Here is a 20,125-nt window from a genome sequence, read left to right on the forward strand (position 1 = left end):
AAAATCCAGATACACAATATCAACCGACTCCCCTTTGTCCACATGTTTGTTCACTCCTTCAAAGAATTGAAGTAAATTGGTCAGGCAAGATTTCCCCACACAAAAGCCATGCTGACTTGGTCTCAGTAATCCATGTCCTCGGATGTGCTCTGTAATTTTGTTTTTAATAATAGCCTCTACCATTTTCCCCGGCACCGATGTCAGACTCGCTGGTCTATAATTTCCTGGATCTCCCCTGGAGCCTTTTTTAAAAATGGGCATTACATTGGCCACCCTCCAAATTCCGGTACCATGCTCGATTTTAAGGATAAGTTGCATATCACTAGCAGTAGCTCCGCAAGCTCGTTTTTCAGTTCTATCAGTACTCTAGGATGAATACCATCCGGTCCAGTAGATTTGCTACTCCCCACTGGTCCTGCATGTAGGAGGAGGAGCTGTGCAGTCGCAGATCGAGCTGCTTCCTCTGCTGCTGCAGTGGTTTCTTTAAGTCGTGTGACTGTACCGGAAGCACACGCGGCTCAAAGGAACAGTCTGACCTGGGATGGCAGAGGAGTAGAAAGCCTCCAGATTTGTGACTCTGCAGTTCTTCTTTCTCCTTCCATGCTGGTCTGGGGGCCGGGGTCTGGAAGAATGTAGATGGAGGATGGGTGTGGGGATGGTGTCTAAAGTGTAGGTATAGGGAAGGGTCTGGGAAAAAAGGTTGGTGGAGTATGGGTGCAGAGAGGGGACTTGGAAAACAGTGGGAGATATGTGCGTGCCATGGGAATAGGGTGGAGGTCTGCATGAAAGTGCATGGGAAACTGCATAGGGGGGGGGGGGGTATTTCATGCCTGGGAGAGATACCAACCCTTATTATAGGGGCATTCTGCACAAAAAAATTGCAAATAAAGTATGCAGAATTTTCTTTTTGTGTGTGTGTGTAGAATTTCCCCTGGAGTATAGTGTTTTTACACATCTCAGGCCTTCAAGAAGGTGTTTACATCAAACTGGTAGATGCCCTATGGACTAGTGATTCCTTATTTGGAGAAAAAGAAGAGACCATGGATGTTATTAAACACTATTGCTCAGTTTTACAACATTGGTTCAACCCATTAGATTACCTTTGTCTTGGCATATTAGTATTTCCCAATATTGGCAAAATTATTATCATATAAGAGTGGCCTTTTTTTTTTCAGAGACATGTATGATAAATGCAGTGTCCTGCTTTTACTAAGCCACTCAATGAAGTAGAAGTCAGTCTAAGCAGACAACACCTAAGCAATCAAAACAGCTGCCTTTTTTTTTTAATTATTTTTTTCACTCAAACCCTCTGTTGCAGTCAGTGCTGCTTCAAAATCTATACCTTGCCCTACCTAAAGGGGGTCAGATTCACTTCTTTCTGCACCAATGAGAATGGATTTCCTTGGATTCCTGGGTCCTCAGCATAGTAAAGACAGGTTATTGACTGTGAGGTTTTTAATGCAGCCACACACAATCATCCCTTAAAATAGTCTCTTCTCCCCAAAGCCCATTCTAATCTTTTGCTAGAAGAAGTGAATCATCTCTGCAGTGCAATGTAATAGAATTGGTGGTTCTTGAAGGCTTCTACTACAGGCATTTTCTCATTTATTTATTTTAAACACTTCTAACCTGCCTATAAACTAGGCAGTTCCCATAAAAACATACATACCAATATAAAATAAAAACATCTTCAGTTAACAGAACTATAAAGTAAAATACTGCTAACATAATCCAACACATAAAGTGCTGCTGTCATAGCTTCCAAAACTGTACCATATCAAAGGAAGGCTTGAACAAAAAACTGTGTTTTTAATAGTTTCTTAAATTGCTGGAAACTAGTAGTTAAGCGAAGCTGACCTGGCAAAGCATTCACGTTAGCTTTCTTGCTATACAGACAGCTGAGACCCGAGTAAGGACATAATGTACTGAAGAACAATTGCAAACTCAGACATTTGGAGAAATCTGATCTTGGGGACCTTCCTCTGTAGACAAAGTAAAAACTTGACCAAAATACCAAGGCATTTTACCATATATTACTTAATGAATTATACTCAAAACTTTAGGCTGCACTTGATATTTCACAGGTAATCAATGAAGTTGTTTCAAAAGTGGAGTGTTATGTTGAAATTTGGGAACACCAAATCTAACCTAGTAGCTGCATTTTGTACTGCTGTAAAGCTTTGATCCTATACTCTGGAACACCCAAATAAAGAGAATCACAATAGTAAATTTTTGATAAAATCATAGCCTGGATAACACTCCTGAAATCTACTGTACACAACAACATGGGTTTTAAACGAAACAAAATTCGCAATTGATAGAAAGCTGATTGAACTACATGCATAATTTGTTCTTTCATTGAAAGGTGACAGTCGAAGATTACACCCAAAAACCTTATCTCCTTCTGCACTGGCACATCTGTTGCACCCACATGAAGAGTCTGAGGCCAACATTCATCCTCCTCTTTCCCTATCACAAGAATTTCAGTTTTATCCACATTTAAGTTAAGTTTGTTAGCCGTCATCCACTTACAAATTGCATTCATACAAGATGTCAAATGTGAGGACAACTGTTCTCCCCATGATACTATTGGGAAAAAAAATTGTATATCATCAGAATAAAGCCGGTACTCAACATCTAATGTTTCAAAAACTTCACGCAAAGGGGCCATATAAATATTAAAGGCGAGGATAGAGCAGATCTCTGTGGCACACCTCTCAAAATGGGAATGGATTTAGGAACCCCTTCTTCTCTCTGAACTAACAAAACATGGTCAGACAAATAGGATACAAACCAATCATACACTTTACCCCCTATACCAAGCTTCTGTAGCTTAGCTAACAGGCTATCTCCATCAACTGAATCAAAGGCAGATGACACATCCAATGAAATTAGACAATAGCAGAAATTTTTTATCAATACCTGTTCTCATGGTTCTACAGTAGAAATTTACGTCTCCACGCTGTGTTTTTTTTCTAAACTATATTGAATCTATTCAAACAATCATTCTTTTCCACAAAAGTTTCAAGTTGTTGCAAGACAACCTTCTCGATAACTTCCCAAAAAAAGTGACCACAGAAATGGGCCTGTAACTACTCATACTTCTAGGATCTAATGTCTCATTGTTTAACAATGGTTTCAGTGTAGCTTCTTTACAAGCTACTGGCAGCTCACCCTCACTTAAGGGACTTATTAATAATACACGTTAACAGCAATGCAGTTTTATCAATCATTTGTCGACTAACCCCAGATGTACAAGGGTCAGATGAAGACCAAGTAAGAATAATTACAGAAACCATTCTTGTCACTTTCTGAACCCCATCCTCCTCAAACTCAACCCATGTAGGTTCTGTAATCATGTTTCATGATCTTCTATTTGATGACAACAATCACCCACTCGCTGCTCAAGCTTGGCTATCTGATCCTTCTAAAAATCAGCATAGGCCATAGCATCAGGTCCACTTCTCTGATCTACATCCTTTATACCCTTCATTCAAATACTTTACTGTATGATACAGTTCCTGCAGTCTGTTCAGAGCATCCTGTATTCGCGTACAGAAGTAATCATTTCTCATGTGTTCACATAAATCAAGGTATTCCAGTAAACATAATTTTTTTCTCCATTTCCTCGCAGCTTGCTTTCTCTTCTAACTTGCATAACTGGCTCAGTTCTCCAAGGACATGGGTTGTAAACACTGTTCTTTGTCAAAAACTTAATAGGGGCTACAGCATTCAATGCTTCGCTCAAGGTCCCATTCCACTTTTCAACAACTTCACTAACAGAAAAATCATCATCAGTACTCAATGAAGGTAGCCACTGATCAGCCAAATCATCAATTGCAAATTGTGATCTAACAGACAAGGTCAAAGGACACGTCTTGGTACATACATCCTTTTTCATAAAACAAAATGCAAAATATACTAAATAATGATCTGACTAAGGAACAATCTTAACTGCTGGTGACTGACACAGAACCTGTACTAACCCTGCGGACACAAATAAAAGATCCAATACATGACCTACTACTACTACTTAGCATTTCTATAGCGCTGCCAGGGTTACGCAGCGCTGTACAAGTTTAAACATGGGCCTGCCTTGTGTAGCCTCATTAACAACTTTCTGCAACTGCATAGCAGATAATGCGCAAAAAAGAACACACTTTCTTTTCAAAAAAATATCCTCCAATGGATCAAATGGAATATTAAAATCTCCCATCACACATTCATTCTCACAATCACCACACTATTGAAACAAAAATTCTAACAAAAAAGAACAATCCACATTAATACACACAATGTTAAGTTGATATTTCTTAACACCAAGCCCTCTCCAAAATCATCAACACTCCGCATATACCATCTTAAAATCTAAGCATTCTCTAAAAAAAAAAAAATCACAACTCCCCCTCCTCTCATGAAAATGACCTGCCCATTCCTGTTTAAACCCTGGCAGGCAACACTGTCTCACCACAACTAAATCAGACTTCAATAGCCACGACTCAGTCACACATTAAATATCATAATTACCTTCTAGCAACTCATCATAAATCAGCACTACCTTTTTCTTAATTGATCTTTCATTAATCAAGCCTACTTGTAAAATATCCACACAGCCAATCTTACTCACCTCCACAGCTTTCAAAATCCAGTTACACCAGGGAATTCTTGGTGATAGTGCTTAACAGAAGACGACATCCCATACCGTCCCCTTCTCTGTACAACTTCAATCCTACCCATACCCAAAAAAAACCCCTCAATTGCCCTTTAATCCTAAAATAAAAATAGGAACCCCCAAGTCGGCGTTACAAAGGAGGCACCCGCCTCATGGCACATCGTGTCTCCGGCATCGACCGGACCTTCACTACATACCCTTGCGTGACATCACTCAAGGGGTGTGGTCAGCAACAGTCCTGACCAGGTCTGGCAGCGATGTTCTAGCCAAAGGGGGGTCCTAACAAGATGAGTCTCCTATAGTGAAAGGCTAAAGAGATAAGGGCTCTTCATCTTGGAGAACAGATGGCTGAGGGGAGATTTGATAGAGGTCTATAAAATCGTGAAGGAGTAGAATAGGTAAATGGAAATTATTACTCTTTAAAAGTGATACATTAAAAAAAATAAGAAAAATATTTTTTACTCATCACATAGTTAAGCTTTGGAACTTGCTGGAGGATGTAGTAGTTAACAAAGCTGAGTTTAAAAAAGGTTTGGAGAAGTTTCTGGAGGAAAAGTCAATACATTTGTTATGGTAAACCTGGGGAAAGCCACTGCTTATCTTTTTTAGTGTGCAGCAAGGAATGAGGAGCTGCCTGGTACTTGTGACCTGGCTTGGCCACTTCTATAAACAGGATACTGGGTTAGATAGGCCTTTTGATCTGACTCAGTATGGCAGTTCTTATGTTCTTGTTAACAGTGCTTTACAGGAATGAAAAGTACATTTTGCAAATAGTCTCCAATGTAATTAGAAATGTTATTGTATATTTTTTGAGGTAGACTGAACCATAGTGGCGAGGCTTGTTCTTCTGTGACTCAGCCAATATATGCAGAGCATATCTTCTGCTGTAAGAGATGACATATTTCTTAATCTACGTTTTAAAGTAATTTTAATGAAACTTGTAGTATCATTGAACATGAATGAGAGGTGAATTCTATGTGGTTTTTTTAAATATTGTCTTTGAGGAGTCTGATTTTTTTTTCTTTGTTTTAAAGAAACCAAGTGATGAGGAAGAAGCTAATCTTGTTTTTTAAGAGAAGAAATCATGCAAGAAAGCAGAGGGTAAGTGTCTGAGAGAGCGTACTCACAGCCCCTCTTCTATCCTGCAGCATGCCATCTCCTGGGTTCAAGATGTGCTTATAGGTTCCCCATTGCCTTTCTCTTTATGGCTTCTATGTTTCATGATAGCCTACTGATTAGAGTACTGGGCTGACTACCAGTCAACCCAGGGTTCAGATCCCACTGCCATTACCTCAGGTACAAACTTAGATTGCAAGTCTTCTGGGGAAACACCTAGTATGCCTGAATATAACTCACTTTGATCTACTACTGAAAAAGGTGTGAGCTAAATTAAAATAAATAATGGACGGAAGATTTGCATGTTCTTGTATGGTAAGAACATGCAAAGGTTCAAAGAGGAGTGACCAAAATGATAAAGGAGATGGAACTCCTCTCATAGAGGAAAGGCAAAAGAGGTTAGGGCTCCTCAGCTTGGAAAAAAGACGGATGAGGGGAGATATGATTGAGGTCTATAAAATTCTGAGTGGCGTAGAAAGAGTAGAAGTTACATGGAAATACTTTTAAAACAAATAGGAGGAAATATTTTTTTTTTACTCAGTGAATAGTTAAGCTCTGGAACTCTCTTCTGGAGGATGTAGTAACAACGGTTAGCATATATGGGTTTAGAAAAGGTTTGGACAAGTTCTTGGAGGAAAAGTCCATAGTTTGCTATTGAGACAGACATGGGAAAGCTACTGCTTGCCCTGGGATTTGTAGCGTGGAATGTTGCCACTATTTACTTTCTGCCAGGTATTTGTGATCTGGCTTGCCCACTATTGGAAACAAGATACTGGGCTAGATGGACCTTTGGTCTGACCCAGTATGGCTATTCTTATATAATTTTGTTTTCTCTTTCCTGTGCCCCCTTGAGCTGTCTGCAGCACATTTTCACCAGTAGCTTCCAGAGTTTGAAGGCAGACTAGTCTGACAGATCTATAGTTAATACCTGTCAGGATTAGGTCATTTGATACTGAAGAGTAATCAAGAACTTGGAAATGTAGATGCTATATGTCTACTAAACTGTTCAATAGAAAATCTGTTTAGCATGACCCTCCAGGTTGAAAGGATAATGAAAATGCATCAACTTTATTGTAACCCCTGTGCGAGCAGTCGCTTGCTATAGTAGTCTACATTTCCCTTTCCTGTTCTGCTTTAGCTATAAGCTTATCCGGGTGTCTGATAGAATAGTTTACAGTAAATTTGCTACTTTAACTGTTTAGGCTTCTCTTCCAGAGATTTTCTTTTTTTCTTCTTTCAATATTTTATAAGGTGTGCTGCTTGATTTCCCCATCCCATCTTCCCCCCCTGTTTGCCTCTTTCCTAGTTTTCTTTTCATCAGCATGCTGCTTTTTTTATTTGATCAGATACAGAGCTGAGTCTTTCCTGCATAGACAGTAGAGGAAGCAGAGGAGACAGGGCAAATAAATAAATGTAGAGAACATTATATGAATATGTAAACGCTGCTATTTCCTAATGACTGTAGTGGTGAAATGACTCTGATAACTTTATTGGCATGACAGTTTTATATGTGGTACCAAAGTAATATATAAAGTAATTTAAATGAAAAGGGATAAAATGTATGGCATGAGGACCCTTTTAAGAATTTTCAACAGCAACTTCTAGGGGCATGTTACCCTCCTAATCAGCTCAGGACCTTCATCTGAAGGAGCTAGATTCTTTGACTAAGGTAACCTTGAGAAAATTCTGAAAAGGAGGTATTAACCTTATTTGTTTGTGAAAAGTTGAGCAGCTTACTCTTGACTTTGGGGCAAACTGAGGCTAAAAATTGTTTAACATGAGAGAGAAATAAATTTACTATGGGAAGATAATGTCATAAATGAGCCAGGAGACCACCACCAGACAGTCAACATTGTGAGCCGTTCACCAGCTAGTGTAGCTGTATTGATGAGTGTTATTTCCTTGTCTTTAATAGGCCAGTCTAGACAACAGGTTTTGTCTCCTGTGCCAGTGGGATTTAGCCAGATTTTGGGATTTTAATGCAAACTTAAAAAAACCAACAACCAAACTAGCAGATTCTCCCAGGTAATCTAGTGGATCCCTTCTTCCTTCCCTGGATCCTCATTGCCTATCTCAAAAAGTAAAAAAATTAGGAGTATTGCCTACTCCTTCCTGCTTCTGGCATCACCCTCAGTCAAAAGCTGTCATCATTTAAAATAGTGGCTCCTGACACCTAACAGTGAGTTCTGATGCACCTCTAGTGGCCAGTCTACCAAAGAAGCCACTAGACTACCATAGATTTATTTTTTATGATGAAGGCAGGGGGCCAGGGAAAGGGTGGCCATTAGACTACCAGGGCTTACTTGTGAGGTGGGAGATTGTGGGAAGGGGGAACAGTTGTATCAGGTTGGGATCAGGATAATTTTGGGATGGGGAGGTGGGAGGAGAGGAAATACAGAGCTTGTGTGACTTTATTTTATTTTATTTTTTTTAATGGCCCCCTTCCTGTCAGTGTGTGAGCTAGGACTGGCTCACACACTGATAGCATGGGACCATTTTAGCAATGAGCTGCAGATTACTATGGTGGTGTGTGCTGTTCCTTTTCTGATAGCACACACTTTTTAATGTGTCAGTAATTGCTGTATCCAGGCGGTAAACTTTTGCAGGAAGCTTGTGTTAGAAGCCTAGCACTTAGCCATCAGTGTGTGGCACTAACTTCCAGCTTTCTGCATTGGTCTTACAGTTGATAATATATTGAAGGATTGCTCCACAGTAGAAGAATGTAAGGCAAGCTTATTGCCTAAGGATATTGCTTAAGAATGGAGGGTTTTAAAAGCTGTTTTTGTAGAGGCTTGTGTCGACTTCCAGTGAGGGAGTCAAATCCATATTAATGGGTGCAATTACTTCAGATGAGAGACAGATACCAAAAGCCATCAGGATGGGATGCAACAGTAAGTGTAGGAGTCTACTTTCTAATTCTTTACTTGCATATTTACCAGGAGCAGAAAATTTGCCAACGCTATGATGAACTGATGGAAGCCTGGGAGAAGAAAGTGGACAGAATTGAGAACAACCCTCGTCGGAAAGCTAAGGAAACGAAAACTAGAGAGTACTATGAAAAACAGTTCCCTGAAATTCGCAAGCAGCGGGAACAGCAGGAACGGTTTCAAAGGTAAGCTCTCATCTTTTACTGATAAGAACAAAAATACACAATAGAGCATATTTTAGAAAATGAAACTTGTGGTATCATTTGTTGTATGTATGGTACTTCAACAAAATATTTTGTGGGAGATCTAACTTTTTGTTTTAGAATTCTTTGTTAGGTTGTAGTTCAGTACTGTACTATGTGACATATATGTATTTTTTTGAGCATTTTTATTCAAATTTTCATAAAATATTAGGGCTACATTCAGAGTAAAAATTTCCAACTGTGATTAATCGCGCAATTAAAAATTTTTGACGATTAATCACACGATTAACATTTGCTTATCTACTTATTTTCTGATGCAACTCCTTGTGTCTCTGGGCAAATCACTTAAATCTCCATTGCCCCAGGTACAAAATAAGTATCTGTATAATATATAAACCGCTTTGATTGTAAACTCAGAAAGGCAGTATATCAAATCATCCTCCTTCCCGTCCCTTCCCTTCCCTAAAGGACTGATAATCTCCTTCTCTTCTTCCCCCCCCCCCCCCCCCCCCACCCACCAGATCCAACATATTTTCCTTTCTGTTCCTTCCTTTCTTCTTCCCCCTGGTCCATTATCTCTTTCTTTCTTTCTCTCTTTCTCTCTCCCTCCCTCCCTCCCTCCTATTGTTCAGCACCTACCCTCCCTCCACCCTCATGAGTAGCAACACAAACTTGGTAATGAGCAACACAAAGTTCTTTTCTTGACTGTTAGAGCTTACTGCTTTGGCAATAGCTTCCACTGGTGGCCCCTCCAGTTCTGCTTGCAGGTCTATAACTCACTTCACTCCCCCGACTCTTGGTTCAGCATTGGCCCCCTCTAAATTCTCCTCTCTCCCCCAGTCTTTCTTCAAGGTCCTGTTAGTCCTTGGCTGTGGCTGCCTGTGGCCAGGTCCTAAGCTTTCCTTCTGACCCATCCCGCCCATGCAAAAACAGGAAGTGATATCACAGGAGGCAGAATGGGCCAGAGGGAAAGCTGTGGAGCAGACCACAGACAGCATATATGCATCACTGCTGCTGCTGGGGACCAACAGAAAACCATTTTAAGGTAGGTTGATGTGCCGGGGGTGATGTTGGAGGGAAAGATGCTGGGTCAAGCTGAGGACAGGGTCAGGAGTGGAAGACAGCAGAAGAGACATTTGGAGGCGATAAGAGATTCAGTAATGTGATTAAAATTCTCTAATTGCAATTAATTTTCTTTTTAAATCATGATTAACAATTGATGCATTAGACATGTAGTTAACTCCGATTAACTTGCATTGTTATAAAATATATAACAATACAAATCCAGTGAATCAAGCTGCGACACAAACAATGTCCGAATGAATAATTTTACAGTACGTTAACAGCAGCATCAGTACATAAATGTAAAACGTTGCTGTGAGTATCTATAGCTTACTTATGATTAAGTCCCAGATTAATGAGGGTGTGTAAGCAGAATGTTGCAATGATGAATAGTAAATTTATATGTAGGTCAAGGATGGATATTTGCACAATAATTGTCTAGAGGTAACCATTTATTCTGGGAGTGAAGGAAATTGTAAAGGCAGATAAATTAGCTTTTTCATATTTCTGGATTGCACATAGTTGAGACCACCATTCAAAGAAATTGAGTTTGGAATTATCTTTCTAGTGGAGAATAACTGTGTGATGTTGTATCAGGATTGGTAATGGAATTCAAACGTGCGTGGGATAAACACAAAGGAATCCTGTTTAGAAGGAATGGATCTATGTAATCTTAGCGGAGATTGGATAGCAACACCGGTATTTGGAGAGTAAAACCGGTGCAGGGTAGACTTCTACGGTCTGTGCCCTGATCGTGACTGAATAGATATGGAAGGGTTGGAGTGTAAATTTTAAGGGGCTTCGACGTTAGCTTCAGAACTTTTAGTACAGGAACAGTGCTGGGCAAACTTTTGCGGTCTGTGCCCTGAGAAAGGCAGGGACAAATCAAACGCGGGTATACATATAAAATATTACATGCCATGTAAACTGAGTTTGTGTTGTTGGGCAGACTGGATGTACTGTTTACTATGTTACTATGATGAGATCAGGGCTTGAACAGTGTAAAAGAATTATTCTGTATGTAATGTTAGTGGGTTTCTCCACTGGAATGACCTCCTTAACTCTGCCCCAGACACTATTCCAGAAACATGGGTACTGGAGCAAATAAATAGGATGGGTATCAGATCTCCAGGTACTTGATTGCAGGACCAAGTGATTGGAGGACATGAGGAAATCTTTGACAGTTTTATAGGAGTCCAATATGCTTTATAGTTGATGAATTAGGAAGACTGTGTAATGAATGCAGACATAGTAAGTCAATCAGTCTTTGCCCAAAAGTGTTGCCAGTCAATAAGGCCGGAGGAATGACTTAGCTTGTTTTCCCATTAAGACTCCAAAATTCTGCAGGATTTAGGTTCAGACTGTTGGACGGTCTTGTAAATTTTTGAAACAGTTTTTGATGTTAATAGCGATTGACACCAGGAATAGAATCTCGAAGCAGAAGGGTTAAAATTAACAATATCGACAATATTTTTAATGTATTTTGTAAGACAACACCGGTTGACTTACTCAAATTTTGGTTGATTGTATTTTCTTTGTAGTGATTCAAAGGAGAGGAGTACACCATCAGAAATGAGATTAGAGATGGACCATAGGTTAGCCTTTCTCAATAACATAGTAACATAGTAGATGACGGCAGAAAAAGACCTGCATGGTCCATCCAGTCTGCCCAACAAGATAAACTCATATGTGTATACCTTACCTTGATTTGTACGTGATTTCTAGTTATAGTAAGTTGAGCCTTGTGTTTTTAAACATGCTGTTGAACCATAGTGACATGTCAATTGGGTTTGTCTCTTTCCAGCCTAAGCATTTCAAAAGATCTTTTAAAAGTTTGACAGTGGATTTCACTATAAAGGAGCTAGGCAGATATTATAAGCTTATTCATTGTGAGTAAGAGGTGTAGTTGGTAGGGATTAGCCAAAGCTGTTTCAAAAGGCAAGCCATCTGGGTTGGTCAGGGGAGTCTGAGAGATCAAGATAAAGGCATAAGTCAATTTGGACCAGTTGATTTTGTAACCTGATAAAGAGGAAGAGTCAATACAATGCAGAACTGAGGGAAGTGAGTCTACTGTGGTGTACAGAAAAATGTCTTCAGCATAGATGGATAATTTGAAGGAGTTGACTTGATCAGAATACCTTGTATTTTCGGGTCCACTCTAATTGCTAATGCTGGAGGTTCAAGTGCTAAATTGAACAGGAGGGGTGAAGTGGACATCCCTGCTTTTTACTTTTTTATGGGAATTGTTTGGAAATGGTATCATTACTCATTATAGAGACAATGGGGTGGTCGTATAAGGTTTTTCATTATATGGATAAAGGATTCACTAATACCAAACCATTTTAACGTGCAAAACAGTCACACTTAATTCTGTTGAACGCTTTTTCCGTGTCAAGTGATACAGACACTTGAAGGTCTTCAGTAAGGTCAGTGCCTGACAATGTTCCAGGCCCTCAAAACTTACCTCTTCTCCATCTCCTTTCCCAGCTTTGCTTAGTTTTTTCTTTTTTACGCTTATGTTTTATTACTATGTATTTTACACATATGTTTTTATACCTGTTTTATATGCCTTTTTTTAAACCTGTAAACCGCTTTTATGCCTATTCCTTAGGTCTTAGCAGTATATCAAGTCTGTGTAATAATAGAATTATATAATGATACAGTATATGTGAAAAAGTTATCTATAGCGCAGTTATGCACTTTCCGTATAAGTACAGGCTGATATAAAGAACTACTATACAAGAATATTTCTGTCAGTTTAAAAAATAAGGACTGAAAGACTGTAATAAAGATAATTATTGAAGTATTAAGCACTCAAAAAGAGATTTACCATAACAAACTGGAGTTCAGCAATTGAACGTTGTCAAATTATGTAATGCATTGGCTGCTGAGCACTGAAGTGGAGTGCTCAAGTTCAGTAAGCAGGTTTTCCGAGGTGAAGGAACTGAAGTGGTTTTGAGCAGAGGGACTGTGTTTGCAAAGCTGGAAATGAAGTTTTAAAGGAAATTTAAGCAGGCAAAGAGGAATAGATGAGCAGATTGGATGGTCTGGATTGCAAGATGCAGATTCCTCATGATGAAGTGAGATGTAGCAATGGATGCAAATTAGTATTCATGTAGTGAAAGGAGAGATGAGAAAAGAGGCACTGATGAAGCGGGTTTGAGAGTCCATCCAAGAATTTTTGTAGCATTTTTCTGGATCTTCAAAGCACTGTGTGGTGGGTATGTACAGTGACCTGCATAAGAGCGGGATACAGGAGGCTGTACTGCGCCCCCAGGGATTTGAGTTGATCACAGAGCACCAAGAGCTTCTTTCTCTTCTGGACCGTTGATTTAGTGAGATCAAGAATGATCATAATTTTCATGCTTGCATAAGTCAGTGGGACTTTTCACTTTTGCATGTGGGTAGCGAAGAAGTTTGATCACAACCTAGGATGCCTTAATTGTTCCTTCTGGAATGGTTGTTTAACTCCTCCAGATCTCTGTAGAAGATAAGGATTTATTTGGTTGTGGTTTGCAAGTTAGATATGGCTTCTGAATTAGCAGGTCCCAAAAAACACAGGCAGACAGTCTGCAAGATCCAAAACAGCAAAAAAGAGCAAACCCACATGAAAAAATAAAACAATTTATTCAACACAGATGAGTAAAAGCCAACATACAGTTTCCTTCTAACAACTCAACATGGCCATGTTTCGCCCTCTCAAGAACTGTGTTAGGGGTTTAACACAAACCAGCATGAACAAGGCAATGTTTTCTCTGTCTGGTTTATATTTGCATATGGGAGCAGCCTGTGTGACAGGCTGTAGCTGCTGGGAGAAAATCGGCTTGCATTATGTTCTTCTTTGTATCAACCCTTGAAAAGGTGAAACATGACCATGTTGGGCTGTTAGAAGGAAATTGTATGTTGGTTTTTACCCATCTGTGTTGAATAAATTTTGTTTTATTTCTTCATGTGGGTTTGCTTTTTTTTTTTTTTTTTGCTGTTCTGGATCTTGCAGACTGTCTGCCTGTATGTTTTTTTGAGTCCTGCTAATTCGGAAGCCATATCTAACTTGCAAACCAGAACCAAAGAAATCTTTACCTGCCACAGAGATCTGGAGGATCAGGGTGAAGGAGAGGACGCTCCGGTTTTTAATGTTTCCTTGATCATCAATGCGCCCAGAGGAGAAGACACTGAAATATGTACAGGGTCTCCAGATATATATATTACAGAGAAAATGTGGAGATAAACATCTATTAGGGAGGTAGTTAAGAAATACAAGAGCAGTTTCTGTCCTTTGGAAGACACATTTTAGTTGGCTTTCTGAACAGTTCAATGGTATAATGTCTGTAGCTGTGGGAGGATTCCTTTTCCCCATGAGGAGGCCTGAATTCCCCTATAAAATATGCCCCTCCAAAGCTTTGATCAGGCTCATATTCTAAGCAGAGGCTTAAGAGAAAAGAAACAAATGAATCCTGCCAGGCTTTGCTGCAGCATGTAGGATTATTGGTGGAGTCTAAATACAAGACTTGTACAATTCTATAAAATCTGGAGAGGGCTAGATCTAGTTAAAGTAGAGTATCAAATCCAAATAAATACATAAAATACAACTGCTATTTTGCATTGTGAAAAAAAAAAACTTTAAAAAACCTGGTGTCAGCAGTAGTGTGGCCTCATCTCTTTGTTTAAAATGCAATTGGGATATCAATTCATTTTTCATGATTTGTGAACTTGTCTAAAGCAGGGACCGTCTCTCTATGTTAAATTGTACAGCGCTGTGTAACCCTAGTAGCGCTTTAGAAATGTTAAGTAGTAGTAAAGGTGAGGTATTTTTGGATCTTGTTCTGAGTTATTTGGAACAAATTACAAGTCAGAGGCTTTCACTGACCCTGGTGGGATGGCTTATTTGATAGCTCTGAATCTGTGTGGATTCAAGGGAAGAGCACTCGCCTTTTGATTTGAAAGGTGAGATTTACTCGTCAAAGAAAACTATATTTTGTGTGTGGATTAGTGCAGAGCCACTCTCTTTTTGAAGTTGGGCAAAATTGTTTTCATAATCTATTGCTGTTGAAGCAAATTTTCCTTGAAAAGGAGAAACATATTTTTTGTGTACTTGAGAAGACTATTTAAATTCTCTGTCACCAAAGGCACATAGAGGCATATTTTCAAAGCACTTTGGGAGGCTAAGTTCCATAGGTTTCTATGGAACTTTGGGAGGCTAAGTGCTTTGAAAATGAGCCTGATAGTCTGCTGCTTATTAAGCTTTGGTTGGGCAGCCCTAGGGTTGGGGAGTGTCCTCTATATTTTGAGGTTTTCCCCTCTTCTGCTCCCCGCCTCCTTTCTTTCTGCCCCCCCCCCCCCTTTCACAACCCACTTTTAACCTTTTCATGTTCCACTGTCTTGTGGGCTTTTTTTTTTCTATTCATTTTGTTTTTTTATGGGTTTGGGGAGGGAATTTGAATTGGGGATTATAAAATAGGATTTTAAAAATTTCAGGATTACTGGAAGGTTGATTGCATTTTTCATGTTGCTTTGCCTTGTTTGCATTGTGTTTCTTAATAAAATAGTTCCAGCATTAAAACCTTCTTTGATGTGACAAAAGCAAATAACCATTCCTTGTCACTTGCAGCAGATGAATCCAGGAACCTAGTGGGTTAAGTCTGGCAACCAGCAGGTGGAGATAGAGATAAACTAAAGGCAGTGATGCCAGAGGGCCAGCTCCTTCCTCAGTTAGTATGTCTCTATCTCAATAGGTGGTGGACGGCTTTCTCCAGCTCCTGGGCCCAAGGCCTCTGAGGGTGCTCCTGGGCCGGTGGCCAGTTTGAGCCGGGGGTGGCAGACTGGTGGTGTCCCCTTTGGCAGCATATACAGTTGCTGGGTCCCTGCTGCACCTCAAATTCCCTCTGAGTAGGCTTTTGCTGTTCCTGTCCTTCCCTGTTTGTTTCTACCTCCTCACTAAAAATAAAAAAGAGCCATAGAATTTGTTTAAAAGAGAAACAGAGAAGCACAGGGAAGTGTGTTTTTGCTGAGAGCAGGTTTGTGTTACTGCTGTCCGAGTCCTGTTTTCTGTTGCCTACTTGTCTGAGCCTGCCTCGAAGTGAGTCGGAGAGTTTTTTTTCTTCGGCTCAGCTGTCAGTTCCCGCGCTTTCCCGGTCTGGGGTAAGTCCTGCTGGGTTCCTGTTTGGGGGCGGGCGATGGCAGCGGAGGCGGTAAAACGCTGTTCCAGATGCGGGAAATGGCATTTGGTGACGTGCCTTTGCAGCACGGGGTGCGCTGATTTGGCGGGACTCGACAGAGCGGTATCTCTCCTCCCCCCCCCCCCCCCCCCACAGAGTGTGCTTGCCTGCCCCGAGCCTGGCAATTCTCACACCATTTTGCGATCGGTCATGGAGCCGGCTCCTGTAGCGGTTTTGGGTAAAGCTTCTTCTCCGCTGGTAGGGGAGTCAGGGGTGTCATCCAGCACTGTGGGCGGTGGTGCAGGTGCCATGGCTGCGACCTCTTCTGTTGCGGGGGAGGGGTTTTCACCAGAGTTTATTTTGCTACAGGCGTTTTTGTTGAAAAGGGCCTTGCCCCCCTCCCTCACGCTGCTGTGACAGCTTCGGCCTTTGATCCTCTCAGGGGGTCTGGGGGTAACCAAGAGATTTTGGGTTTTTCCCCAGAGGATTTCTCCTCTCTTAAAAAGCCTAGGTTTTCTTTGGGGTCTGAGGAGGGATCCTGCATACAGTCGCCTGCAGCTTCCTCCGTGGTGGCTGTCTTGGAGCAGATGGGGGTAGAGGACGTGGAGGACAGTGTCCTCACTGACCAACCAGAGGACTCTTCCACCGTGAGGATTTTCCAAGAGGAGGAGTTGTCCTCCTTTATCTCTCAGGCACTGGAAGCCCTGAATATAGAGGACCCTGAGGTTGCGGCTTCTCAGGTGGTCAACCCCAAGATGGCTAGTACCAGACGACCTTCTAAGGCCTTTCCGGTACATGAAGCTATTGAAGAGTTGGTCCACTCAGGAGGAGAGCAGATCGGTGGTTATCTTTCTCTGTTTCTTCCAGAGTGGGCCAGAATTACTACGGACCAGTGGGTCCTCGATGTGGTGCGAGAAGGTTACAAGCTAGAATTTTTCTCTCCCGTCACAGATTTTTTTTCTGGAGTCCCGCTGTGTATCCCGGGCCAGGAGGACAGCGGTTCTGCACTGCTTGTGAGATCTGCTAAGGATAGGGGCTATCATTCCTGTTCCTCCTCTCGAAAGGCGCACAGGTCGGTACTGCATCTTACCTGCACATTCCCATTTGGCAGCCCCATCAGAGATTTCTCAGATTTGCGATGCTGGGTCAGCACTTCCAGTTTCGGGCCCTTCCTTTCGGAATGGCCACTGCCCCACACACTTTTTCCAAGGTCATGGTGGTGGTGGCGGCGTTCCTACAGAAGGAGGGGATTCGAGTGCATCAATATCTCGACGATTGGCTGATTCGGGCGACGACAGCAGAGGAGAGTCGAGTGGTCACCGGTTGGGTGGTCAATATGGACAAGAGTCATCTGGTTCCTACTCATTCTGGAGTATCTTGGAGTGCAATTCGATACGAAGCGGGGGAAGGTGTTTCTCCCCGAGGGGCGAAGGATCAAATTGCTTTCTCAGGTACGGACCTTATTGAGTCGTTGCGCTCCCCGAGTGTGGGACTATGTTCAGCTCCTCGGTTCCATGACGGCGACCTTGGAGGTCATTCCATGGGCAAGGGCTCACATGCGGCCTCTTCAGAATTTCCTTTTGAGCAGATGGTCGCCGACATCGCTGGATTATCAATGACGCCTTCCTTGGTCGAGCTGGGCCAGGGACAGTCTCGCGTGGTGGCTCCGGTCAGCCAATTTGCAGAAGGGTGTTTCTCTGGCGTCTCCCAATTGGGTGGTAGTCGTGACGGATGCCAGCAATGCGGGCTGGGGAGCTCATTGTCTTCTTCAAGTAGCCCAGGGATCGTGGACCCCTCTCGAAGTGACTTGGCCGATAAATCGTCTGGAGTTGCGAGCAGTCGTGAATGCGCTGCAGAGTTTTCAGGACCTTCTACAAGGGCAGACGGTTCGTGTATTCTCGAACAACACCTCGACAGTGGCCTACATCAATCGGCAGGGGGGCACTCGCAGTCTTCCCTTGGCAGTGGAAGCGTCTCGTCTTCTAGTATGGGCAGAAGCGTGTGTTCAGAGTCTGTTGGCAGCACACATTGCGGGTCAAGACAATGTTCAAGCGGATTTTCTCAGCCGGACTATTTTGGACGCAGCGGAATGGACGCTGCTGGATTTGGCTTTTTGGCTGATTTGTCAACGTTGGGGAAGACCAGTAATGGATCTCATGGCCATGGCTTGCAATGCCAAAATTCCCCAGTTCTTCAGCCGCAAACGGCAGCCAGGATCCGCAGGATTGGACGCTTTTCTCCAGCCATGGCCGGAACAACAGCTACTATATATTTTTTCTTTATGGCGTCTGATAGGGAGAGTTCTTTGCCGCATAGGGCGGCATCGGGGGCCGCTCGTTCTAGTGGCCCCAGACTGGCCCCGACGGCCATGGTATGCGGATCTCGTTCGAGCACTCTCAGAGCCACCATTGTGACTTCCGGTGACTCCCGATCTGCTGCATCAAGGGCCAGTTCATATGGAAAATCCCTCCCGCTTTGGTCTTACGGCCTGGCTATTGAGAGGCGGCAGCTGAGGGATTTTCAGGACCAGTCATTGCCACTCTTTTGGGGGCACGGAAGCAGTCTACTTCAGCAGTGTACACGTGAGTGTGGAAAGCTTTCTCGGTGTGGTGTGCTTTGCGTGCTAAATCGCCTTTTCGGGCGGACATTCCGGTTATTCTGGAGTTCCTTCAGGATGGTTTTCAAAAGGGATTGGCATATAATTCCATTCGAGTGCAGGTGGCCACGCTAGCTTGTTTTAGGGGCAAACTGGATGGTTCTTCTTTAGCAGCTCACTGTGATGTGGTCCGTTTCCTACGCGGGGCTCTTCGGCTTTGGCCTCCTCTGCGGCAGCCGTACCTGGCATGGCATTTGAATGTGGTACTGTGAGTCCTCCAGGCCCCACCGTTTGAGCCGTTCAATAAGGTTTCTGAGAAGGATCTAACACTTAAGACAGTGTTTTGGTGGCCATTGCTTCGGCTAGGAAGATTTCTGAAATTCAGGCTTTGTCTTCCAGAGATCCTTTTTTGCAGTTTTCTGAAGCAGGGGTGTCGATCCAGACGGTGCCATCGTTTCTACCTAAAGTGGTTTCAGCTTTCCATGTCAATCAGTCGGTTTATCTTCCGTCTTTTCGAAGAGAGGATTATCTGAGGGAGTTTGCCTCGCTACATTTCCTGGACGTGTGGAGAGCCTTGTTTCGGTACTTGCAGATCTCTATCGAGTTTCGACGCTCGGATCATCTCTTTGTGCTCTTGTCAGGATCGAAACGAGGTGAGGCGGCTTCTAAGGCTTCCATTGCTCGCTGGATTAGGGAAGCCATTGGAGCGGCGTATCTGCTACAAGGGCGGGCGTCTCCAGTGGCCCTGAAGGCGCATTCTACTTGGGCATAGGCGGCTTCTTGGGCGGAGGCATCGGCCTTATCTCTGGAAGAAATTTGTCGGGCGGCTACTTGGGCTTCCCGTCATGCTTTTGCGAAGCATTATGGGCTAGACGTGTCTGCTCGGGAGGATGCGAGTTTTGGGGCGGGAGTGTTGGCGTGGGGAGCGTTGGCTTCTCACCTTACTTAAGGAATGCTTTGGTACATCCCACTAGTTCCTGGATTCATCTGCTGCAGGTGATAAGGAAGGTAAAATTATGTCTTACCTGATAATTTTCTTTCCTTTAACGCAGCAGATGATTCCAGGATCCCTCCCTAGTTCAGCCGATGGTTTTTTCATTTTCCGCACAGTGGGGCTGTTTTTTTCCTTCCGGGTTCTCTTTTGCAGAGTTCAGACAGATATGGGAACACGGAAAGGATTCCGATTTCTGGATCAAGTTGCAGTTATTTCAAAGTTCTTATTTGGTTCTCTGTTTTTCATAGTGAGGATGGTTTCTGGTTGTTATTGGTTTCATATTTTTGGCCTTGACAAATGCTTACGAATGACATACTAATTGAGGAAGGAGCTGGCCGTCTGGCATCACTGCCTTTAGTTTGTTTATCTCTATCTCCACCTGCTGGTAGGCGGACTTAAC

At 42.4% G+C, this 20,125-nt stretch overlaps 1 protein-coding gene across 9 annotated transcripts in view; it reads left to right on the forward strand.

The window, feature by feature from the left end:
- LOC115482561 (nuclear receptor corepressor 1-like) overlaps positions 1-20,125 on the forward strand; it is a 315,982-nt gene that overhangs the window by 108,447 nt on the left and 187,410 nt on the right. For all 9 annotated transcript variants that reach the window (XM_030222440.1, XM_030222445.1, XM_030222447.1 and 6 more), the window contains exons 9-10: positions 5,707-5,773; positions 8,728-8,900. In XM_030222440.1, the coding sequence (XP_030078300.1) occupies positions 5,707-5,773; positions 8,728-8,900 (240 nt within the window). The remainder of the gene's footprint in view (positions 1-5,706; positions 5,774-8,727; positions 8,901-20,125) is intronic.

The sequence above is a fragment of the Microcaecilia unicolor genome, chromosome 13 (assembly GCF_901765095.1).
Source record: "Microcaecilia unicolor chromosome 13, aMicUni1.1, whole genome shotgun sequence".
Lineage (NCBI taxonomy): Eukaryota > Metazoa > Chordata > Amphibia > Gymnophiona > Siphonopidae > Microcaecilia > Microcaecilia unicolor.